This window comes from Tursiops truncatus, chromosome 6, assembly GCF_011762595.2.
Source record: "Tursiops truncatus isolate mTurTru1 chromosome 6, mTurTru1.mat.Y, whole genome shotgun sequence".
Classification (NCBI taxonomy): Eukaryota; Metazoa; Chordata; class Mammalia; order Artiodactyla; family Delphinidae; genus Tursiops; species Tursiops truncatus.
In genome coordinates, this window is record NC_047039.1 from 28,339,594 (window position 1) to 28,363,826 (window position 24,233).

Sequence of the window (24,233 nt, forward strand, 5' to 3'; positions counted from 1 at the left end):
AGTATTTTTGTGCTGTTCAGACTGCCAACTGATTGGATGAGGCCCACACACATTACGGAGGGCAGTTGGCTTACTCAAAGTCTACCAATTTCATCCAAATACACCTGCCAGGTTGACACATAAAATTAACCATCACAGGAGGTAATGATACTAGTCTAGACGAGAGTAAAGGAAGACAGCAGGAACAGAGTGGGGAAAAAAGTCCACGTGCAAATAGGTATAAAAGTAGAGTAGAAAAAACAGTTGGATGAGGGAGAAAGTACAAGATGTTAAGCCTGTATTTTTGGAAAGATGGTGGTTCCATTAACTGAAAACCCAGAGTATAAAACACTGCACTTACTGAGAATCATCGCTCAGAAAGTGATTTTCAATCTTGGCTAAACGTAGAATCATGTGAGGGATTTTAGGAATCTCCGTGTCCAGGCTGCATCACATACCAGTTAAAACTCTCCAGTTGGGCTTCCCTGGTGGCACAGTGGTTAAGAATCCGCCTGCCAATGCAGGGGACGCGGGTTCAAGCCCTCGTCCGGGAAGACCCCACATGCTGCGGAGCAACTAAGCCTGTGTGCCACAACTACTGAGTCTGTGCTCCAGAGACCGCGAGCCACTACTCCTGAAGCCCTGGCGACTAGAGCCCGTGCTCTGCAACAAGAGAAGCCACCGCAGTGAAAAGCCCTTGCACTGCAACGAAGAGTAGCCCCCGCTCACCACAACTAGAGAAAGCCCGCACACAGTAACAAAGACCCAATGCAGCCTAAAATAAATAAATAATAATAAAAACAAACAAAAAACTCTCCAGTTGATTGTACTGTGCATCAAAACATGAGAACCACTGTTGAGGGGAGCAGAATCATGGGAAGCTTTTTTAAAAAAATCCTACCTGCCCAACAAAATTCTGGAGCACATGACACCAGGTCTCATTGGTTTGTTTCTTTTCCTAGCTGGCCTTGGACGAACAGGCACTTTGATAGCCTGCTACATCATGAAGCATTACAGGATGACAGCAACCGAGGCCATTGCTTGGGTCAGAATCTGCAGACCTGGCTCAGTGATTGGACCTCAGCAACAATTTTTGATGATGTAAGTGGATGGAGAGCTTTTGTAATTCCTCAGGAACGCACGGGTCTGGAAAGTGATGGGAAGTAGAATTTTCCTTAGGCTCCAGTAACAGCAGATAGTCTAGTAGGAGAAAGTTGTTTGTATGTATCTTTCCGGAAGGCTGTATTTTGATCTTGTTACTTAAATACTGTAGGAAACAGGCAAGCCTCTGGTTGGAAGGTGACTATTTTCGTCAAAAGTTAAAGGGTCAGGAGAATGGAAGACACAGAGCAGCTGTCTCAAAACTCCTCTTGGCTGTTGATGACATTTCAATCAATGGGGTCGAGAATGAAGACAAGCAAGAACATGAACTGGTAATCGAACCACCCCCATCACACTGTTGTCATTGCTTTAGATGCTGCTGAGAACTTTTTAGGGCATGGAGAAAATTGTAGATACAAATAATAAAGCACATTTTGAGGGATTATCATCACACATTTTTTGTACTTATTGCCCTCTCTAGAAACTTTTTAGTCAAAATAGTTAAAACAAGGTTATGTGTCCTTAAAACTAAAGTTTATTTTTTGTTTACTCACAAGGCACTGGTGATAAAAAGAGGTATGTGAAATACACTCTTTAGATGGACCTCGTGACACCCGTTTCCCCCATTTTTTTCCTATTTCATGGTAGCTGATTTAGGGAACCCATTGTTCTCAGATGGGAACTTTAAAGAACCAAGAGTTTAGGGCGTAGCAGTACTATATTAAGTGGTGGTAAGTAGATTGTGGAATTTAAAAGAGAGTGTTTTCAATACTGAAAACCCATTATGCCTCTTCACTGTCAAAATGTTTTATAACAAGAGTGCTATTGGGTTCTTTGTCTATGAAAGTCAACTTTTGGTTGTCTTGAATTGTGTCCTGTCCCTTTATTTTGAAAGCAGCAAAATATTTTAGAGTTCATCAGAATGTTGAAGTATATTTATGTGTGTCTGTGTATGATCTGTATGGGTAAATGTAGCTGCTATGCTTCGCTGCATTAACAAGTACAGCTTAAATCATTAGCTCAGTGTTTTTCTACTTACACAGTACAGTGATGATGACGAAATCAATGCAGTGACACAAGGTGATAGACTTCGGGCCCTGAAAAGCAGAAGACAATCAAAAACAAACGCTATTCCCCTCACGTGAGTCTGATTTCCTTCGTGTGGTTGTAGTTATTTAATTTGTGTATGTATAAGGTCCTTCATGAGCAATTTTTCCTGTACATTTTCTCCATGGTTGCATGCCCATTATGCCACTTTGAAATGAATATCTACTTTATTTAAAATCTAAGGGTGTTGCCTAAGAAGCTCTTAACTATCCTTTGTTTATCTCTGTCTTGTGTTGCAACCTCGCTAGCTCGTATAGATAGGAAAGCACTATGCCGAGTGATTTTTCTCCATGGATAATAACTGTCGGCTAAAAAAATATTCACAGCCTAAAAGTTGAGAGTTATGTTTCATTTGGAGGAAAGTTTTAGAACTTGAAGAAGCCTGGCAGGCAGCAATCTCAAGTTACCCTGAAAGAACTGCTCCAAGGAGGCGAGGAGGGAGCCAGGATATATAGGAGTTTTGCAGCAAAGGTAGTCTGAATGTCAAAAGATTACTGTTAATAAGAGAAAACAGATATCCTAAGTCAAGGAATTTAGCGCTTTTCTATGTATGGGAAGATGCAAGAGTCTGGGCTCACTGAAATCCTTCCTTTGATATGCACCTCAGCTCTCTGGGGCCAGTATCCGTGCTGAGTTTCCTCAGGGCTCACCATGGGGAGTGGGAGTGGCTGCAGTCTGATGGTTGCTAGATGGCAGGTGTTCCTTCCTTCCTGAGTTCCCTCAGGGCTCACCAGCTCATTGTTGGCTTGTGGCTATAATCACTGATGACCGTGACATCCTTTGTTTACTGATATGACACACAGTATTCCATTTCTCATAAACATGTTACATCCTCAAGAGAGTAACAGAAGATATAAACTGTAGAATAACTGTAGATTTGTCCAGAGTCATTGAAATTGTTAATTTCTTTAAATTTACTACCGTATTACACATAATTTGTTTTGATATGGTAAACTTTAATTAGTGGTGACATGGGGGCTTAATGTCGTTATTTTAAGTCAACAATGAATTGATTAAACTATATTTTTGTATTAATTTTTCATTGGAGGAATTTTTCAAGTTACAGAAGTAGGTTTAGTATGGAGTTAGGAAGTTTTATAGTTATTGGGTTGTGTGTGTGTCCACTTATACTTGCTTCTGTAAGTGTTAGTTGGGATTCAATCTCATGGAATGTACAGGATTGTTAGAAAGATATGTAGAATCAAAAACTTGACCATTGTACTTTTTTTTGCGGGGGGGCGGTGCTGGTACACAGGCCTCTCACTGTTGTGGCCTCTCCCATTGCGGAGCACAGGCTCCGGACACGCAGGCTCAGCGGCCATGGCTCACGGGCCCAGCCGCTCCACGGCATGTGGGATCTTCCCGGACCGGGGCACGAACCCGTGTCCCCTGCATCGGCAGGCGGACTCTCAACCACTGCGCCACCAGGGAAGCCCTCTAGGGTATTCTTTAGTAGATGCTCCCACCTATACCAATGGATTCTTTCCTTCTAGTACCTTTCATTGCGGGGTGGGTGTCAAATTTTGCACCGCCCCCCTTTTTTGGTGATGGAGATAGGTCATCTTAGTATTCAGTAAGCATCTTGTAATATGGCAAGGAACTATGACATAGTAAATGGTTATGGCAGAGAAGAACAGCCCTTTTTAATTAAAAGTAGTTCTTCACTGGTATCTTCTCATAATCTTAAAATCCAAAGTAGAATTACACTTAAGGGATGTGTCATCATGGGCCACTACCTTGGGAGATTCTTAAAAGACCCAAAGTAAAGGAATGAGTTTTCCAAAATAAAATGGCATGTGAATGAAAGGCATCAGTATTGATATAGGCATTAATTAAGCATTCTCTTTGCTGTTTAGTTGTGCATTCAATCAACTAGAATGCTTTAAATAATTTATTTAATTCCAAATGCCATTTTGTTTTTAATTTCATTATAAGTCTTCATTTAAGGTCTTAATGTTCTTTATTTTTTTAGTTACTATTTTTTAAATTAGTTTATTTTTAATTTATTTTATCTTTGACCGTGTTGGGTCTTCATTGTTGCACGTGGGCTTTCTCTAGTTGCGGCAAGCGGGGGCTACTCTTCCTTGCGGTGCACGGGCTCTAGGCGCACGGGCTTCAGTAGTTGTGGCACACGGGCTCAGTAGTTGTGACGCACGGGCATAGTTGCTCCACGGCATGTGGGATCTTCCTGGAGCAGGGCTCAAACCCGTGTCCCCTGCATTGGCAAGCGGATTCTTAACCACTGCGCCACCAGGGAAGCCCTTAATGGTTCTTTCTATTTAGAAATAGTATGGTCCCTCCAAATAATCATTCTGAACCCAATTTTAGACAGGAGGAAACAGCTAGTGCCTTAGAGCAGTGCTTCTCAAACTTCAGTGTGCATTTGAGTCTCCTGGGAAGCTTGTTAAAATGCAGATAATGATCAGTGGGTCTTCGGTACCATCTGATTCTGCATTTCTGGCAAGCTTCCAGGTGTTAAAAGATGCTACTGGTCCAGGGACCACACTTGGAATCACAAGCCCTAGAAGGTGGATGATTTTGTGGGCTGCTTTTAGTCATGTCCAGGTTTTTTGTTCTGTTTTTAAGAATCTTCAGCATCAGTTTATTTCTCAATAGTTTGTTGCCTTCTGTTCAAAAGTCAAGCTGGGAGTCAGGGATGGGAATTCTGCTTAGTCAAAGGTTCTGGAGTTCGATAGGGCTTATAGGAAATTTTCTTTAGTTACTCTGAGTCTCTATCTTGTGAATATGTTTTATAAGAGTTCAAATCATTTGATGCTTCTTTCTAGAAAAATGAGACTATAAACGTCTCTTCCATAGCTCATGGATTTGTGGAAACATAAAAGAAAACAATAAATGTAGACTAAAATTAGAAATATTGTTGGAAACCAGAAGATGACACTAGATGCTATGACATTTTTCTTGGTATGTGAGGTTCCCTGGGATGGTAGTTGATGGATGGCTAAATGATAGTAACTAGCAAAGACCAGTGGAGGAAAGACCAGCCTTTGTGCTCTCCATTTGCTTAGTTATCTATTTACACCCCACCTTACCCTAAAAGGAGTAAAGAACACTGGCCCTTTGCTCTGAAGCACTCTTGGCATTCTTGGCATGTGTTAAAACAATCTTTCTTTTTTTTTTTTTTTGGCCACGCCTTGCGGCTTGTGGGATCTTAGTTCCCCTATCAGGGGTCCAACCTGGGTCCTCAGCAGTGAAAGCATATTCCTAACCACTGGGACTGCCAGGGAATTCCCTAAAACAACCTTTTACTTGGTAAAACTTAAAAGAAAAAAAAAAAAGCTAGCTCCGGATTCCCTTTAATTGTAATTGTAATCCCCCAAACAATAGAATAGTCCCCAAACCACCCTCTTCCCATACACACAATTATGCGTAAACACCCTGAGAGATTTAAGATTAGTCACAGCAGATTTTCCTTCCTTCTCCTTCCTTATCCCTTCCTGCTTTTTCAGACCCTCTTTGCTGTTACAGTCTTCTCATTTTTGCTCTTATTTGTAGCTCTTTTGGCCCTAGAAGAGGAGGTCAACTGGAGATTTTCTTTCCTTCCCAAGTGTTTGTTGTGATTTTAGAAATATTTAAAAGTCCCCTGAGAGAGAGTTTACAGCAGCAGCTTGGGTTGAAAAATCTAAATTCAATTCCTGCCTCCTGATTTTGACCCATCTGTCAGCATGGACATGTTATTTTGCTTCACTGTTGGTACTTAGCCAAATGAAAATGTTAAGAGGGAAAGTTAATGAAAAATATATGAGTACTGGTGATTCTTAAAAGAAAGTTATAGTACGTAAAGTAATCCAGTCATTGGTGTCTGTTTTACAGTCAATATTTGGGGAGAATTAAGTGTTAGAAATTGTAAAATTAGTAATTTTTTTTTTTTTTTTGCGGTACGCGGGCCTCTCACTGTTGTGGCCTCTCCCGTTGCGGAGCACAGGCTCTGGACGCACAGGCTTAGCGGCCATGGCTCACGGGCCCAGCCACTGCGCGGCATGTGGGATCTTCCCAGACCGGGGCACGAACCCGCGTCCCCTGCATCGGCAGGCGGACTCCCAACCACTGCACCACCAGGGAAGCCCAGTAAAATTAGTAATTTTGTCAGAGAGCTTGTCTGATCCTGACTATCATGAGGACAGGAAATTATGTAGCACCATGATCTTGAAGTGATCTTCAGGACATGATGGCAAGTATATTATTGTCTGTGCCAAAACAGATTGGGTAGATTTTGTAACTTCATCCGTGCTGCCTATTTTTCTGCATTGTGCTGATGATTTCTGCTAGGTTTATTAGGGACAAAGGAAATGATGCATGAAGAGTGGAAGCGCATCCTATGGGAACAGGTAAAAATACAGATATAGTTAGCCTTGAAAATCCCTTAAAACCACCTTTAACAGTACAGTGTAGGTGGGTGTGTTTCATCATTGAAAAATAATTCTCACGCCAGGAGCTTTACTAGAGGAACAAATGAAAATCTATAAAGCAGACACATGCCTGTGTCAGTTCAGGGCTTTTTTTGTTTGTTTGTCTGGTTGGTTTTGCATCCTTTTTCTCTGTGATTTGCTTTTCTGTGTGCATATTACGCTTTTTGAAGAATTTCAATCGCATAGCTATGACTCTAATTTCAGTATCATACAATTAAGTTAACGTGGGGTAGTTATCCAACTAGAGATTGGATCTAGTCTTTCTTTACCAAATATCAGATCGGTTTAAAACTGAAGACAGCATTTTTTTCCAACGTAAAATGGCAAAATTTGATCCCTGTTTCCTGCTCCTTTGCATCGCAGGGTATCTAAATTTCACACGTGGCTTTATTTATTTATTATTTTATTTATTTTGGCTTCCCAATTTGAACATCTGTTCTTTCCCCTTCACCCCTTTCCAGATGTTCCCTAGCTGTGCTGACCTCTGCACTGTGTAGTGTTGTCATCTGGTGGATTGTTTGTGACTACATTCTCCCCATCCTGCTATTCTGTCTCGATGGTTTAAGAACACAGTAGCCATCAGGACCCTTGACAGATAGCTGCTGTGTAAGTGTCCCATTCCACTTCTCTACTAGCGCTCACCTCTGGTGTCCAGTGTGTTTCTCATGATGCATGTTTTTCTCACTATCAGCTCTTCTAGCTTTGTTGATTTGCCTTTTTTCAAAGGTTCTTATTCTGAATCTTTGCACTTCATGGGTTGGTGGCAGGGAAGGAAGTCTTCTCTGTTACTTTCATATCAGGGATATTAAAAGTAACACGCTTCGTTTGAGATGTGCTTACTCTTAACAGATTTTTTGAAATAGCGATTTATGATGACAATGACGTAGTTTCTTTTTCTTATCAAAAATGTATAGTTAGTTTGGGGTAATTGGGGTGGTTTTCTTTCAGTCAGTTGTCTGTACAACTTTCCTGTTTTCTAGAGTAAATATTGTTAATATATCCTTTCCAATCTAGCAAAAAGAATTTTCCCGCTGGTTTTCTGCTGTTAGTAAAGACTTTATTTTGTAGCCATGAGGTCTAGTGAGCATTGCATCCTTTTTCACCTCTGATTCTGCCATTGTACACGGTGCTCTCTCAGCAGGCACCTGCTTCCCTAATAAATATTCTGTCTTGAATATGCAGAATTTTCTCCTCTTCCTTGTTTCACTTCCTCCCCTTTAGGGAATACAGTTAAGTATAGTTTTCAACACTTGGTGTTGAATGAAAATAAGAAAGCAGAGAAAACTGGAGTCCTTTGTTTATGTTTGTGTTTCCACATGACAGTCACTGTGCTCCTTTTTCCTTCCCACTTTCCTCCTTTCCCAAAAGTAACCAGAATGCTTTTATTAGGTTAATAGAGGCAGAATTTGTATTCTCTTGATATCTTTCATCATTAAATGAATACCTTCACAGTGAAGAGACTCCTTTTCTGCAGAAGAATGTGACAAGAAGCTTTCCCGGGAACATCATGTTAAGACCAAGAGCACAGAAAGGAGGGTGTATCCTGTGAGACTGTGGTTCACCATTACCCTCTTATGTCTAGGCTGCATTCTTTTTTTCTCTGAAACATTTCCTTTAGCTCAAATTTTAAGAATTTCTTGTCTTATTCCAACTTGGACTTGGGGGTTATAAAGGAATACAAAAGTGCCTTCTAGGATCTCCTCCAAAGTAAAATTCCATTGCAACCAACTCTAGTACTTTGTGGTTCATTGAATGTTTTCAAATGGCTAGAAAAGATTTAAAAAACTAGCAGATGCCATTCTTTTCAAAATTAAGGAAAAGCTGCTTAACATGAACCTATATATGACATTTAAAAAAAATCTTATTAATAACAAGCTATTACATAGGCACATATACTATGTTTCTGATACGGATTATCCCTTTAGATGTTTTGTTCCTTTACTTCTTTTACCGAGCCTAGATGTCACACATTTGGACTCAGGGCCGTCACACACTGCATAGATTTATCCTTCTCAAACTATTCCGAGTGGCAATTTCAAACAGGTGGAGTCATTGCTAAAAATGTTTAGGCGCTTCATGATTGTATTATTTTTTGCAGGGTAAGTTTAAAAAATGGTCTCTATCAGGCTCTTTTCTTTTTAATATTCTATGTAAGACATAACGTTTTTTGTTATTACTGACATTTGCCATTGTATTTCTAGCCCAAAGCAGAGTATTCACTTTAGCCTGCCCTGATTAATTTGGAATTTACAGAAACAAAAGCTTTCAACAATAACAATAATGTGAACAGATATAATCCTTAGAATTATCCTTTGAGGTGACTACTCATGGGCACTGTTGTTGACATTCACCTCTGTTGGCTGATGATGTAGCTTGCCTGATAGGTTGTTTCCTGGCATGCCTGGAGAGCTTCCCTATAACAGCACTTCACACGCTGCTTCAGACCTTTTAGACAGTGGGAAAAGCATCTCTGCAGGTTGCAGGGCCTCAGGCCCATCATGTTGCAGGCTCTTTTTGTATCAGTGGTGGACAACCAGTGTAAATAGTGCCTGGCTGCGCTGATGGCTTCTCTTCTTGGAATGAACATTTATTTTCAAAGTACTCTGTGACTTGATAGGTGAGAGACCTGGCTTTTCCATTTTTTGCTTTGCCTCAAGTTGCAGCTATCTTTGTATCCAAAATCGGAAAATATTGGGCCTCAAAAGATACTGCAGAGAAGAGAACAAACTCTAGTATGGGCAAGAGATAGAAGGTAGGACTGAGGGTTCTATCAGGAAAAGATGGAAGGGAGAAATGACATTTGCTAAATGTTGTCCTGCAGAGCCGCGTGATTGGCCTTGTGTGCAAGGTGGGGGTGGTGAGCTCCCACATCCCTGTGGCAGAGTGAATACTTCACACGTTTACTAGCTTCACCCACCTTAGGGTGTTAACTTGTAGGATATCTCAGGTAATAACTAAGTGTCGTTGCTGTGTTTCCTTCGCACTTTATTGATGCATAACCTACAGATGTAATAACTGCTCTGTTTTTAATGTAAATAACTGGTGACCTGAATCTTTACTGATGAGATTAATGCATTCCAAATTTCTAGCATGCTCTCATTTTCAAAATTGCACCTAAATTATTAGCTATTAATAGTATATTACTTCACATGAATTGTTTACACTAATTTTATAGAGAAATAAGTACTTTTAAAAAGATGTTTCCTATCAGCCTAAAATATGATTTAGCAGTAATTTCTTGTTTTGAATAGTATTTAAACATAATAGCTAACTTAAGAAACCAGGAGGTAAATTTCCTAAGCAGGCAATGTATATTGGCTCTTGTTTTTCCCCTCATATTAATGATTTTACAGTGTGATGGTTGATACTTTTGACCCTAAGTGGCCTCAAATTATTTGAAAAGTAGTTTTTGTATTTCAAAAAAAAAAGCCAACAGGAGTCTCATTTTCTCCATTTGTAAAAACTGGAGATAAAATTCATGAGCCTCACTGAGTGGGTGAGAGCCCTCGGGACAGGGCCTGGGCCTTAGAAATAGCCATGGAAGCATTGCAGTTGGTTTCCGTTTTGTTTTGTTTTTTTAAATGAAAAATTCTAGATTCACATTCTTAACAAAGACAACTAAATATTTCCTCTTCACTTTACACAATCAGAAAGAATTTAAAAATAAATCCTTGTTTTCAAGGAGAGAATTTATATGCCGGGGCAGTTGGTACTACCTCTTCGATAATATAATGATGTCTGCATATACATTTTCTATTTTGTTAAAACAGTCAGCATTTAGGATGATAAAACTTTATCAGAAATCCTGAATCAAGCATTGGCTCATTTACCCAGGATCAGTTTCCCTCAGTGAGATTGAAGGCCTGATTCATAAGGCTTTCAGAAATGTTTCTTGGATAAGGAGAAACAGCTAGGCTAGGAGTTCCCCTCCCTCAGCCTTCTACTCCTCTCCCCCAGATGGCTCGAAAACTACTGACCTCCAGACTTCTGCTCTGGTGCAGTACAACCCATTGTTTTTTTAATGATGAGAAGTTAGTATTTTACTAAATGTTGAATATCCTATGGTTTGAGTAATATTAAGATTATAAGAATTGACTACATTTTAAGGACCTGGCTTTGGTTTTTAACTAATGTGGTGTTAACACAGGCATAGGAGGTAGGACTGGCTGCTAGTTCGTTGTAATGGTTTCTTTTTATGCATGAGCTGGGTTCTCATAAGTTGTTGTTGGCTATCTCACCTTTATGTTTGGATGTGAGAGGAGAAAGCTTTTTAAAGTATTTTCTCTCACAGATAAATAAAAGTTGAGTATATGTAAATGTGTATGTATGCAGTTCAGTGTTTTAGTCATTATCTCTTGAAGAAAAGAGTTGCTTGTAAAATTTTTTGGTGTTTTCTGCTGTTGTCCCTCTGACAATTCAGTGAGGAATTTTAAAACACCCTCTACTTATGAACAGGTATTCTGTGTGGGCTTTATCTGAGGGTGTTCTTTCTGATTCATGAATTTGCCTCCTGGACAGTCTACTCCCATAGGTCTCAGTTCCTTGAGATGTCTAGAGTTTAATGAAATCAAGTTTCACAAAATTGAAACAGCTTCACTTTAATGGTACTGGGTGACTTTGTAAGTGGTTGTAAGCCAGCCCAAAAAATTCTGTTTGAACATACTTTTAAAATTTGAAATGTTATAAAAAATTACTGTTGATTTGATGTCAATTGCTTGTACTTCCAGCTCTGAAGAGTGAATACTGTATATATATTTATATTCGTAGTCTTTAGAATTTGGGGTTTTTAAATGATTTCTTGTTTTCATGACTAGAATTCTGAGAATTTATTTTTACTTTGGGACACAAAAATTTGTCTTACTGATTGATTTCTTTGGTGTGGGAATCGCTTGACATGCCAGGTCATTTCATTTTCCAAAAGCAAAGTTCTTTGTTTATCTTTGTGTAAACCTTCATAGGGAAATGAGATGCTTTATTTCAAAAGACCTTGATGTAAAAGTGTGTTTCAGATTTTTTTTTTGGCAAATGTGCTTATGGAAAATCCTGTCCGTTCTCAAGAAAATAATTTGCACTAAAGTGCAAAAATGCCTTCCTCTGTCAAGTATTTGCAAATCGCTTCAGTGAATATAATGTTATCTTTTTCCAACTGTTTTCAGAGTAATTCTTCAGTCCAGTGTTCAGAGCTGTAAAACATCTGAACCTAACATTTCTGGCAGTGCAGGCATTACTAAAAGAACCACCAGATCTGCTTCAAGAAAAAGCAGTTTTAAAAGGTGAGAAAAGAATCCTACTCTTCTGAAATGTTCTAAGCATTGGTTTTCCAGTTTAATCTTCTGGAGATAGAAATGAAGACAGGAGAAAGCAGAGTCCCTGTGGTAGGAAATTAATCAAAAATGTTTCACTTGTTCATCATCTAAGAAAATCTGGACCATTTTAATTTGGGGTTTTGTTTTGTTTTGTTTACAGAGGTGATTCTCAACACTGGAAATGTGGTCTCTGGGTCATGATATGGGAAAGTTGAGAATGCTGTACTTCTGAGTTCGTAAATTAAGAACTTCCAAAGCTCTCTGTCAGGACTTGGAGGAAATCTTTCTGTCTGTATATCAGATCCATCATAATTGTTGGAGAATTAGTTGTAAATAAGTGTGATGGTGGAAAAATGAGAACTCCCGTGAGTTTGGGATCCTTCTTTACCTAGCGACTATCCTCTTGGCCACAGTCTCTATATACCCAAGGGCGCTAGCCTTTTCACTTTCTGGCCCAGCATCTGTCACTTCCTTCATTAATAGAGGCTTTCACAAAAAATTGGACATGTTCTGTGACCAAATCCATTACTCACCATTGTTTTTGGATGTTTATCATGAACTGAGACATTTCATTTTTAACATATTCCAAAAACAGATCCCCTTTTAGGGGAGAGCAGTTTGCCCACTTCCTATCATCTCAGGAGGCATAGGCAGGCAGGCACCTTTTTTGTGTTTGTGTATCTTTGCCTTGAGCTGGCAACCCTTGCGGTCCTGAGCATGACAGTACCATGCTCAGGGCACAGTGTTGTCTTATAGAGACCACGAGCAAGCTGAAGATAATCTGAACCAGACTTTAAAACGTCCTTCACAGTTTTCTTTGCTTCTTTTTGGCTTCCCTGCCCTCAGATCTTTGAGGCTTTGGACCTGCGTTGACCTTCAGTGCTAAGGTAGTCTCCGGTGCAGTCCCACGGCAGCCTGTGTCCTGAGGGACTCACTGACAATCTAGAGAGCTCTGTGTGTTTAGCTTTTGTAAGGAACTGTTCCATTCTGCCACTCTCCTTCTTTCTGATTCTTTTGTACAGTTTTACTACAATCTTTTACTTGCCAGAGAACGTGATAGTGCCTCAATACAAGTATTTGAGAATTGGGCACTGACTCCTGATTTTAAGGTTTAAAACTTTTCATTAGAAAGGTATCAAATATTCATACTCTTTGTACTCTCATTCACTGAGAAGAATATTAGAGAAATACTGACAGAAAGTCAGATTTAGGTACATTATAACATAATATCAGAAATGTTATTTATAATAGTAAGAAATCGGAAATGATTGATGAATTCTGCCAAATGAATCGAGAGTCATGTTTTCAAAGGAAAGTTAATGACCTGGGTTAATGGCTTATGGAGCAATAAGTGAAAAGGGCTACACGTAAAAATTATGAAGTATTGCTCTAATTTTGTAAATGTAAAATATATATATATGTGTGTGTGTGTAAAAGTGTATAGATGTGTAAATATTTATAAGCTTAAATATTTATAGATGTGGACATTTCTGTTGGGTTGGCCAAAAAGTTCGTTCGGGTTTTTCCGTAACATCTTACCAAAACACCCAAAAGAACTTTGTGGCCAATCCAATATATATGTAGAGAAGTAAGATAAAGGAAAAATATGCCGTAACGCTAACAGCTCTTCCGGTTGGTAGGGCATTTGGGGATTTTTTTTCTTTTTTTCTATCATTTCTTTTCTTCTAACTTTTCTACAATAAATGAGGGGAAATGCGAGTTTTTTTAACTTTGACACTTTTATGGAAATTAAATTATTAAAAATTCAAATAAAGGGCCTGCTGTTGATGATAGTTAGACATGTTTTGAATGGACATATTCTTTTCAGACTTTTATCACAGCCGGGTGTGTTTTGCACATTTAATTCTGCTCTCTGCTTTTCTGGATGGCGCTCTGCAGGTTTCAGAGGAGTTGGCTAGAGTCCTGGAGCCGGGACTGCACTTGCCTGGTCATACCACGTTCCTCTTAGGGTGTGGCCGTATGGCAGTTTTTCCATCTAGGTCTTGTCTAGTGATCTAAACTTGTGCTTCTCAGCAGAGGTGGTTCCTGATTGCGGTGAGCATCTGCCTGAGGTCCCTGGACTTGTTGCTTTGAGGGCTCTAAAGTAGAGTTCAGACTGAATACCTTGACCAAATATTGAAATGGCCCAAAGAAGGCAGTTTTCAGGCATTCGAGATAGTGCTGAAAACCAAAAAAAACTTCTTTTAAATTCTGAAATGGACTTTCAGAGATTTGGAGGGGCGAAGAAGTAAAACAACGAGAGTTAATTGGGCTTCACAGTGCTTTTAACCATGCCCTCCGTGCCGGGTCTCCTTTACCTCTTTCTGGGCTTTGACCTGTATTGGCATCACCTTAACTGTGACCACATACAGCTCACCAGAGAAAGGCAAATACGTTATGCACAGGTCCCATTCCCTGCTTCTAGGAAATAACGGGAGTCAGCACCCAAGCTATAGCCTGAAGTTTTTGTCCTATGGGATAGTATTCGTTTGTGGTTGGAGGGTAGTGAGAGAATTAACACAATTGTACATAATCTGATTCAGGACAAAATAATATGAGCTAAGATTGTTGAGTAATTTTAAAGTATTGAATAGAAATCTTTTCTTTGAACAGCGGTACACACACACACACACGCGCGCGCACACACACAAAATAGTACACCATTTTTGCACCATTTCCGTGTACATTCATAAACACTTGCAAGGCGCCAGGGTTGCCAGTCTGCTGTTATTCCCATTTGTGAGGCCTTCTCTCTTGCAGGTTGATGTTGTTTGTACGTCATCATCATCATCTCTATTGAGCCGTAGAGCTTGACCTTTCATTTCCATGTTCTATTCTACTCTTTGAGGCTTTCCAGGATGAAGACCTCACCGACATTCACTTTCCATTGTTTTGGCTCTTTTGATTTTTGACAGTTTACTGAGAGGCTTTACATCTTGGAAGAACTTTTCCACAAACATGTTAAAAGAACAGTTATTTGGAGACTGAAAAAATATGAGTTGTGGGGAAGAATTGCCACCATGTTTCTCTCATGGCAGGTGACTGATTATTCTCCCATGTATCCATTGAACATTAGCCACATCTAAGCTTAAATCGTGGGTGACAAGCTCTGCTCTGGCACAGCTGTGGCAGTTCAGGCACGGAAACACTGGAGTGTCTGGTGGCGGATGGGGTGCTGAGAGGAGCCTGTGTAGCACCTTCCTCATCCCCTTTCTTAAGTCCAGAGAAGTAAATTAATGGGCTTCTACACCTCCCACTTCCTGTTAGAGCTAGAAACCCATTTTAATGTTTCTGTTTTAATAATTAATCCACTGAAGAACCAGCTAAATAGAATTGGCCCATTTTTCAGTGTTGTTGTATCAACTCTGAAGGGCTCCCTGAGAATGAGTCTCGAACATTTCATCATCGAGCCTCTGATTGAGAACCTGTAGCCACCTCATTTGATGTCATTCAATTCGCTTCATGTCTGTACACTGCTCACCCATTGAGTGCATGTTTCTGTAAGCTTATACTGTTTCTTTGGGGCAGTCTTTTGTTTCTTTTTTTAAAAAAATTATAACTTCATTTGTTTTCTAAGAAAACTGTCATGTATAAGTGCCTTTTTTATTCCAAGTTGCATCATCGGGAACCATCACTTTCTGCTCCACCTGCCAAACCAAACAATGTTCATTGCTTTGGGGCATTTTGTACCTAATTATTCATAGTTTGGAGGAAGATAAACGCTCAGGCTCGCTCTTCAGCCTCTGAAACCATGAGTCTCTTCACAAGCCCTTCAGTTGGCGTAACTACATTTAGGACTTTGGCTTTTTAAGTCTTCTCATTTGTGACGTTTGCCATCATCAAACCTGTCACTGCTGCTTCTTCCTTAGAATCTCAGATCTCAGTGTCTGTTCCATCACCTCTGGGCTTTAGTTCTTCGTCATTGCCATTATGTTTAAAAACTATATCACTGTAGAAGCCCCAGAATGTTGTATCTAAGTACTCTTTTATGCTGGTTACCTCTGTTCCTTTGAAATATTAATCTCCCTTTGAAATTTCAGATACTTTCCCTCTTGGCTCCACCAACTAACCTGGACCTTTATACTCAGTTCTCTATTGGGGTCTCGGAAAACTAAATGTTTGATTCGGATGAGCTGCTCTGACAGAGCACCGTTATCATCATCCAAGTGAGGGTCACCTCCAGATTGGAATTGGTTTCTCTCTTTTCTTTTGCTTTAGTTGTTCTCTGAAAGTTGCTATTTAGTTGAAAGCTAAAGTGATCAGTTGGGGAAGGAAAGAAAGGAGGTAGGGTGAAGATCAACGTAGGTCCATTATTCACGAACAGAAGAGGGTTGGCGGCTGTCCCCTTGCAGCTGTGCAGCAGTGCGGAGCAAGGTGGGAGCAGGTGCGGGGTGCCTGCTGCGCTCTGCTAAACTGGAAACTGCGTGCTGTGCCCCAGCTTTTTCTGTGACCGACTTCTGGCTTTGGAAATAATCAAGTAACACTTCTTTATCTTTTCATTCTTTCCACTTTTCCCACAGCCTGATTCCTCAGAGGGAAAGAAGGAAAAGGAATGCTTTGCAACAAATGCCCTTCATGGCATTATGGTACTCTCATTGCTCGGCCGCTTTTGCACTCCCTTCTTTTTTTATCGTTTTTCTATTGTTTTTTAATTTTTTGCAGAACTGAACCTTTTTCTGCTCTGCCTCTTCTCTCCTGTTTGTCTTTACTTTACGGTTGATATTGTACCGTCTTTTCCAAAGTATCTGTCATTAAAGAATTATACAAAGTGTATACTTTTTAGCATGTCAATATTTTTATTATGTTGCCTTCCTTGTCTTTGATAACTACATATGGGACACTTAAAAACCTTCATGGTAAAATCCTTTTTTTTTTCCCCTGTAGTCCCTCCATTTCAAGGACTAAAACAGTCTTGCGTTAAGTAAAAACCTGTGACCAGAACTTGAAGGAAGACTCTAGGAACAGAAAACTACAACGGGACTTTAGCACAATTTATTTGGAAACAAAACAGAATTGCAAAAGCCTTAGCTGCTTTCCACCTAAGAAGTTTATTCAATGAAGAAAATGTCCACTGGAATTTAAATAACTACATGAGTTTGGGTACAAGTGAATGACTTGAAGAGGGCCCAACTCTCCTTCTATAGAAATGTCTTTAACAAAAAAAGCTGTTGTAAATTAGTCTCAGGTGTAAATATCAAAGCCCTCTGTTATCAGGAGAGCTGACTAGTCTGTGTGGTGCACGTACGTCCCTGTGATGGCAATCAGTTTAGCTGCTGGCCTTCAGAAGAATTGAGGGTCTGATGGAGGTTTTTTACTTATTTATTTGCTGTTCACCCTGTGTCAAAATTTATAAAGATAAAACAAGCATTACTGAAATGGTACTTTCTGTAATTTGATACTATTTGGTTTAATCATCTTCACTTTAGTATTTGTAATACTGTTATAATGTTAACTCTGTCAAGTACCCAAGCTGCTTGTCTTCCACCAAAGAGTGCTTTATTAACAAGAATCTGTGAAAACCACATTTGAAGGCTGTTGCATGTTGCGGTACTTTGGTAACCTAAAACTTTCAAGAGAATGTTAATAGTAGCTTTAGAAGACTCAGGAGGAGAAACTGGCTTCAGAGTTGGAAGACTGTTGTTAAGTCATTCGTTTGTCATTTCGAGACTGAAGAATGCCAAGGCTGCCCACTATTTGGTTGCCCAGTCATACAAATTAAAATCATATTTGCTTCCATGCAGGAAAAAACCCCACACTGTTGGTGTTTCCCCTGGAAACAGTGATCCCAAATAAGGGTGACTTTTTAAAAAAGTTACTTTGTTAGGGTCTTTCTCTGTAGCATTGTGGATTTTTTTTGTTATGTGAATGACCTAAGGCCATTCACACACCCTTTGGTTTCAGTGACAGTTATTCGTATCTGGATTTCAGTTGTTTGTAAATAAGAAACTCACTGTTGCCTTTGGTTAGGGAATACAACTAATAACTCTTTGCAGAGTGCCTTCTCCCCTCAACCCCACAGAAACACAGCAGAGTCTGTAAAAACAATCACAAAACAGAATTTATTTGCTGCTAAAAAAAAAAAGTGGGTCCCAAAAGAAAGAAATATTTGTAATCATCTTGGTTACCTCCATAAGAAGTGAATGGTTTAGTTATTGCTAACCAGTGTTTGCCTGTCCTAGTCTGGAGAATGGGGAGATGATACAATATTAAAAGGCAAAATGCCTTCACGTTATAAGATGAATGAATCAGGTCAGTAGGCAATTCCATTTTTAAAAAGCTGCCTTTTTAATACAAATATGAAGAATAAGGAGTGGTTGGAATAAACAGATTCAAGTCTGCTAATGCAGAAAGTAATTAGAAGACGGTGGATCTATTTTGGTATTTACTCTCTTGGAGTAATTGTAAGGTTGCCTAGTTTTGAGGGGAGATGGAAGATGCCATTGTTTTCGGCCAAACGAGCATTTGTTTGAGGTGCTCCTCATTGGGCACCATGAGGGCCATGCCAGCTTTTTTCTGAGGACTAGACCTCAGAAAACCGGTGTTTTTCTATCCCTGGAAGTTCATAAATATAAAGACCTACTTACCTGAGGGAAGACAGCTCTTCATCAAGCTTTGAGTGGGAGGGGAAACCTTCTGTTTGCTGTGTTGGTCTGGGAGATGATACTAAATATTGAAGCTGTGCCCAGGCATTAAACACTGAATTCTCAGGGCAACTCTTCTTCCCTTTATACTTTGAAAGGCCATCTCCTGCATAAACAATCCCGGTAGTTGTGAAAATCAAACTTCCGTCTGAACCGTTCTTGCTGGTCAGAACAAGTAAACGTGCCGTCACCCTCACAGTGAATAAGCCATTTGGTGTCTCTTGGGCTTCAATGTACCTTTCGTTTTACAAGTTGCCTTTTTGTGTGGCTGCTCAAGTGTCCAGCTAGAATTGCTGTCACTGTGGTTCTTTCTAAAAATCCTTGTATTTGACAGGCTCACTGAAATTAGTCATCGCAAACTAGTCATTTGTTAAAGAAGCCTTCCTTGGAACACACAATTTGGGATAGTGCTTCAGACGGATCGTATATAGCACAGTGTTAAATGTACAGGGGACATCTAGAATCTAGGAAGTCTCTGCATCTGATTGATGGAAAGTTCTTCCTGCTGTGAATAGAAGTAGACTCTTCCCCCGGCCCCCAACTGAAACTTTAACATACCCAAGAATCTTCTCAGATTCTCATTTTTAATTTGTTATAGAAGATCTTGTTGCTATGGAATATGAAACAGGGCATGTCAGATGGAGAGATTTCTTTAACTTCAGAGCCTTAAATAACTTTGAAAGTACACCAAGACAGTTTCCATTGGAATTAAAATTAGAAATGAATATTTTTAGGTGCCCTTGAAGCTTTCTGGGGACTCAAACTATCAAGAGTTAGGGACGGTCCAAAAGAAGGGTGGTCTGCCAAACTGGGTACCTAGACATATAGACAGACTTCCATTATGTAATGCTACAGAAAAACTAGAAATCCCTCTAACCTGTCGGTGAAGAGGGACGAATCCTGAGCAGTGCCTCACTAAAACAAGCAGCCTTACTTGTCAAGATGTAGCTGCATCTAAGCGGCCCGCCACTCTTCTAGTCTCCAGAATTTTTCTGCTGTGAACTCGATCCTCTGAGCCTGTCCCCCACCCACTTCCTTCCCTGCCCTCCTCCGCCTCTCACAGGGGTGATTTCTACCTCTTGGGCCCCGACAAGATTGAAGGAGTCCCCAAGTGTTCTCATGAGTCCCCAAGTGTCTCCCCTTGGGTGAACCCTTTGGACCATCTGGTGTTCCGGGCCGCGTCATGCCAAGAGCCCCGGGAGCCCTTCCCTTGCTTGACCAGTGGGCCTTGCGTTCCTTTGATGTTTGTCAGAAAGTGGCTGAGCTGCTTCTCTTCATACAGTTTTTAAAGTGATGATTGCATTTTGGAAAGCAGTGCTCATCACAAACAACTTTAAAAACATGTTTTCATTCTTTCCTAGTTCTTTCCCACCGAAACTGTCCTTGTGGGGCTAGCTGCTGCTCTTCCTTTTCTCCTAAATCTGAGTATTCGCCATGTCACTAAGTGGAAATACTACAGATGTGTTTAATTGACTGGACAGTTCACCTAATCTGTGTAGGAAATTACCTCCTTAATTGCCCAGTAGAATTAACTGTCAGCAGATATATTCATCTGATTATATTACTGCAGTTTTATATTAATGATTTGCAGACTTTTATCTAACCTGCACTCATGTATAGATTATTAAAACTTTTAAAATGTGACTGATTAATCAGTATTGGATCAATCGTTGTCTTGATTTTTTTTAATTAAAATGTATATTTCTAATCATATTTTATAAAGCTGAGAGAACTAGTTGAATGTTTATTTTCCTGAAGGTATTTTTAAGATAAAGCTTCATAATGGCGTGTAAACTTTGCATATCTATATAGTTTGATACATATTGTCACATTTGTGTATTGTAACTGGTTTTATACGAAATGTTGAATAGTGGAAATTGTATAATTATAATCATGTAATTAAAAGTATTAACCAAACAGCCTTTTGAGTTTTTAATTCACTTATCATTCTGAATCATGGTAGGCAGTATAAAGTGGATGTAACCCTCTGTAGTATTAGTTTGCCAGGACTGCTGTATTCCAAAATACTGTGATCTGGGAGGCTTCAACAACAGAAATTCATTTTCTTATAGTTCTGGAGGCTGGAAATCCAAGATCAGGGTGTCAGCAGGGTTGGTTTCTTCTGATGCCTCTCTCCTTGGCCTTTTCTCTGTGCCCTCCAGTCCCTGGTGTCCCTCTGTCTGTCCTCCGTTTCTTACAATACGAGTCAGGTTGGAGTAGGATCTATCCTAATGACCTCATTTTAACTTAATTACCTCTTTAAAGCCAGTGTCCCCAGATACAGTTAGTTAACATTCTGAGGTAGTGGTAGAAGGACTCCAACTTAAGAATTTGGGGGTATACAGTTTAGTCCATAACATGTTCCCCAGGATAAGACAGTAAGCAAGTGAGGGGGCTCCTGCTAAGAACGCATTCACACACACCCACTAACCAGCTCAAGGCATGCAAAGGTTTGACTTTTCTGGAAACCGCTAAGGATAAGACACAAGTAAGTCAGGCCCTTAGAGTCTTGTAGGTTATGTGCACCGTAGCCCCTTCATTTTGCCTGCCAAGGTCAGGATTAAAGTGCTGAGTAAAGGGCAGGACCAGTGCTAGAGCACTTCACATCCCAATGTATAACCCAGGATGGCATCCACAGTGTTAATCACCTGCCTTCCCTGTTGGTCTCTTGCAGGGCGGAATCCTAAAAGACCTAGCTGCCCACACCATCATGCAGAGGTTGTGTCTAGGTTGTAGGAGTCTGTCAAGGAGTGCTGTCCAGTTCCCCCAAGGAACTTAGCTTTGATTTGTGCTAGGATATGAGTTTTCAAAGTACAAAGCAAAGGGATCTGTCTTCTCACCCCTATCCAAACTCCTGCACACCACTACTCGCAAAGAGCGATTTCCAGGCTCTGCAGCGTCTGCCTGCCCCTCTATGGTTTACCCTGAGACCCGTGCTGCATCGTGTGCCCTCCTGCTGACCCACTGGAGCTCAGTTGGCATGGGCCAAGCAACTCAAGGTACATGAGAGTGTGAAAGGGGCAGGCTTGGCAGCAAGGCTCTGAGGCTTGCAAGGCTCTGGATGAAACCATAGGGCGTGTCTGTTTCTCGTGGGAGCAGCTGTGGCTTCCAGCACTGTGCAGTGTGGGCAACCAGCCTCTGAGACCCCGGCCCTGTAGATTCTTGGTCTCCTTCTCTGTTGTTGACCACTGTCCAGTTTTCATTTACCACGTGGACAATTTGCTAAATCCCTCTGCTTCTGTTTCTCAAGCAAAATGGGAATAAAGAGAATTCCCACCTTAACAGTTATAAGGAGAATTAAATGAGATAATACAGCATTTGGAAAGTGCTTAAAACAGCATTTGGCACACAGCTTTCAATAAATTAATTTTTTCATACATTTAAGGTAATTTTCTCTAGATAATTAGGTAAAGACCAATTATTTGGTAGCAGATTATGGTCCCTCAGTATCCACTATTTTTGGTACCTGTAGCATAATTCCATGTAAGTATCATGGTGTAGGTTTTTAAAGAGGTCAGACTGTTTCGACTTCTGAGTCTCTTGAGAGTGGTTTGTTCAAGGCAGAGCAGGGGCATAGTTAAGTAGAAAAGGCCCCTTCCTGAGGCCCCATGAGTTTATTTAAATAGCAAGTTGATAATGGAAAGAGCAATTAGCAAGGTGCGTTCTAAAATGAGCTCTGCCACTTATTCTGTGACTTGGGGATCCTTTATCTGCCTCTTGGCCCTCCCTTTGTTCATCCGTAAAATTGGACCAATAAACGCGTAGTGTTTGGATTAAGAGAGACCAAAGTACGCGATTGTGGCATAGTATGGGGCCCGGTGCCAGCGTGGAGCATAACACCCACCACTGCTTTCTCTTCTTCTGCCCGTGGGTCTTCAGTGCAGCTGTGGGTGCATTGGAAAGCCGTGTAGTGGGAGGAATTCTCCACAAATGTGATTTTTACCTTCTCTGCAATATGCCGTGACTTCAATAACCGTTCTCTCCCCATTGTTGCCCATGTAGGTAGTTTCCAACCTCTTACCTTTATACCACTGCTTGAATATTCCCATATGTAAATTCTTCCCGGGTGGTGCTGCTTATTTTCTTGGGATAAATTCTTTAAAAAGGCATTTCTAGGTCAGGGATATGCAAAAGTTTATAGCTTTCGTTGTACAGTGCATCAAAAAGGAGCTTGGTGTCATTGTTTGGAACACGGATTCTGGACCCAGACTGGGTGTAAACCTTTGCTCTGCTGCTTGTTAGCTGTGTGATTTGGGCCAGAGTGACAATATCTAATATGGTTGTATGAGGATTAAATGATTTGATATTTGCTAATTACTTAGAACAAGCACCTGGTACATACTAAGAGCCATATCTATTATGTTTAATTTAAAAATTAAAATATTACCTTAATGCTCTTCAAAAGGACTATGATACATTCTGTGCTCCCTCTGTCCCCCATCAGCAGCTGTTGTGACACTGCTGAGCTGGTTAATTAACAGGAGGACACTGGCCCTAGGGCCATGGGTCGTGGTCACCATCACTCCCTGCTATATACTGTCCTATCTTTTAGCTGCCCCATTATTCAGATTCGGGGCATTTTGTCTTCTAAGTGGTTGGCATGATACGCCCCTATGTTATATATAGTCCCACCATTTTCTCAGCTTATTGGAGAAGCACGTGGACTCTGGGATCCCCTTTCAGGTTCCTCTCCAGGTAACCCCAGCTCCCTCAATGGGGAAGCTGGCCCAGTCCGTGTGGAATGGAGATCCTTCTGCGCTGCCCCTGAAGCATGTCTGGTCTCCTTGCCTTGTCTCTAACTGTGTCTCGTTTCTTTGCTAGAAAGTCTGCATGACTTTGACATGCTTCCGGATGACGGGCGCTCTATCCACACTGAGGTGCCCAGGTAAGGAGGCCTCCTGCAGGTCGGGAGCCTGGCCTTGGCCCCTCTGATTCTTATAATGGCCAAATATCATAGGTTAAATGAGGAGAGCCTTTGGGTGGGAATAGAAAGAGTGGGGGAGGTAGTGAGGTTTGTGCGTCGTTTTTCTTGTAGAAAGACAATGGTTTCTCTTCATCGTGGGTTTGCTTCCCTGTGTAAAGCAAGATGATTTTTCAGGCAGACAGTTCTTCCTTGTGTAGGACTCCAGAGAATGCAGCCAGTCTGGCATTCCTTGCAAACCTACCCCCCACCAACCTACTCAATGCCAGTCATGTCCCGCCTGTTGAGTAATCCAACCCCCCGCCCCCCCCCCCACCACCACCATAGTTTCAGCCACCCTCAGGAGGCAGTGCTGCCCCCAGTTGGGAACTGCTGATTAGGTTCACAGTTTTACTTGTGATGTCACAGAAACAGCAGCAGATGCTCTTTGGACCCTGTAAAGTGAATATTGTTCTCCTGCCTCGTTCTGCTCTGGCCCAAGCCCCAGCTGGCAGAGGAAGGGGTCGGAGAAAAGGTTTCATCTGTATAGGAGGCAGCAGAGGCTAACCCTGGGTACAGGGCTCATGAGTATTCATGAGACTGGGGGACCCTGAGATTTTAGGCGGGGCCTTCCTGCCTGGCCCTGGCTTATCAGTGTAGCGGCCATGGGGAGGTTGCCCATCCTGTTGTCTCCATCCCTGTGACGGGTCTGTTGTGACAGCTGGACAACACACGGAGTACCCTAGGCAGACCAGTGATTGCATGTCCTTAA

General features: G+C 40.9%; 1 protein-coding gene across 10 annotated transcripts in view; it reads left to right on the plus strand.

The window, feature by feature from the left end:
• The window catches only part of CDC14B (cell division cycle 14B), a 99,144-nt gene extending 78,664 nt beyond the window's left edge, over nucleotides 1-20,480 (plus strand). For 3 of the 10 annotated variants that reach the window (XM_073805965.1, XM_019940422.3, XM_033857842.2), the window contains 5 exons: nucleotides 942-1,080; nucleotides 1,253-1,412; nucleotides 2,124-2,221; nucleotides 7,076-7,220; nucleotides 16,805-20,480. In XM_073805965.1, coding sequence (XP_073662066.1) covers nucleotides 942-1,080; nucleotides 1,253-1,412; nucleotides 2,124-2,221; nucleotides 7,076-7,190 — 512 coding nt within the window. In that variant the 3' untranslated portion in view covers nucleotides 7,191-7,220; nucleotides 16,805-20,480. Of the gene's footprint in view, nucleotides 1-941; nucleotides 1,081-1,252; nucleotides 1,413-2,123; nucleotides 2,222-7,075; nucleotides 7,221-11,770; nucleotides 11,888-16,440 lie in introns of all 10 variants that reach the window. The other 7 variants (XM_073805963.1, XM_033857839.2, XM_019940420.3 and 4 more) reach the window with 3 other exon arrangements.
• The last annotated feature ends 3,753 nt before the right edge of the window (nucleotides 20,481-24,233 follow it).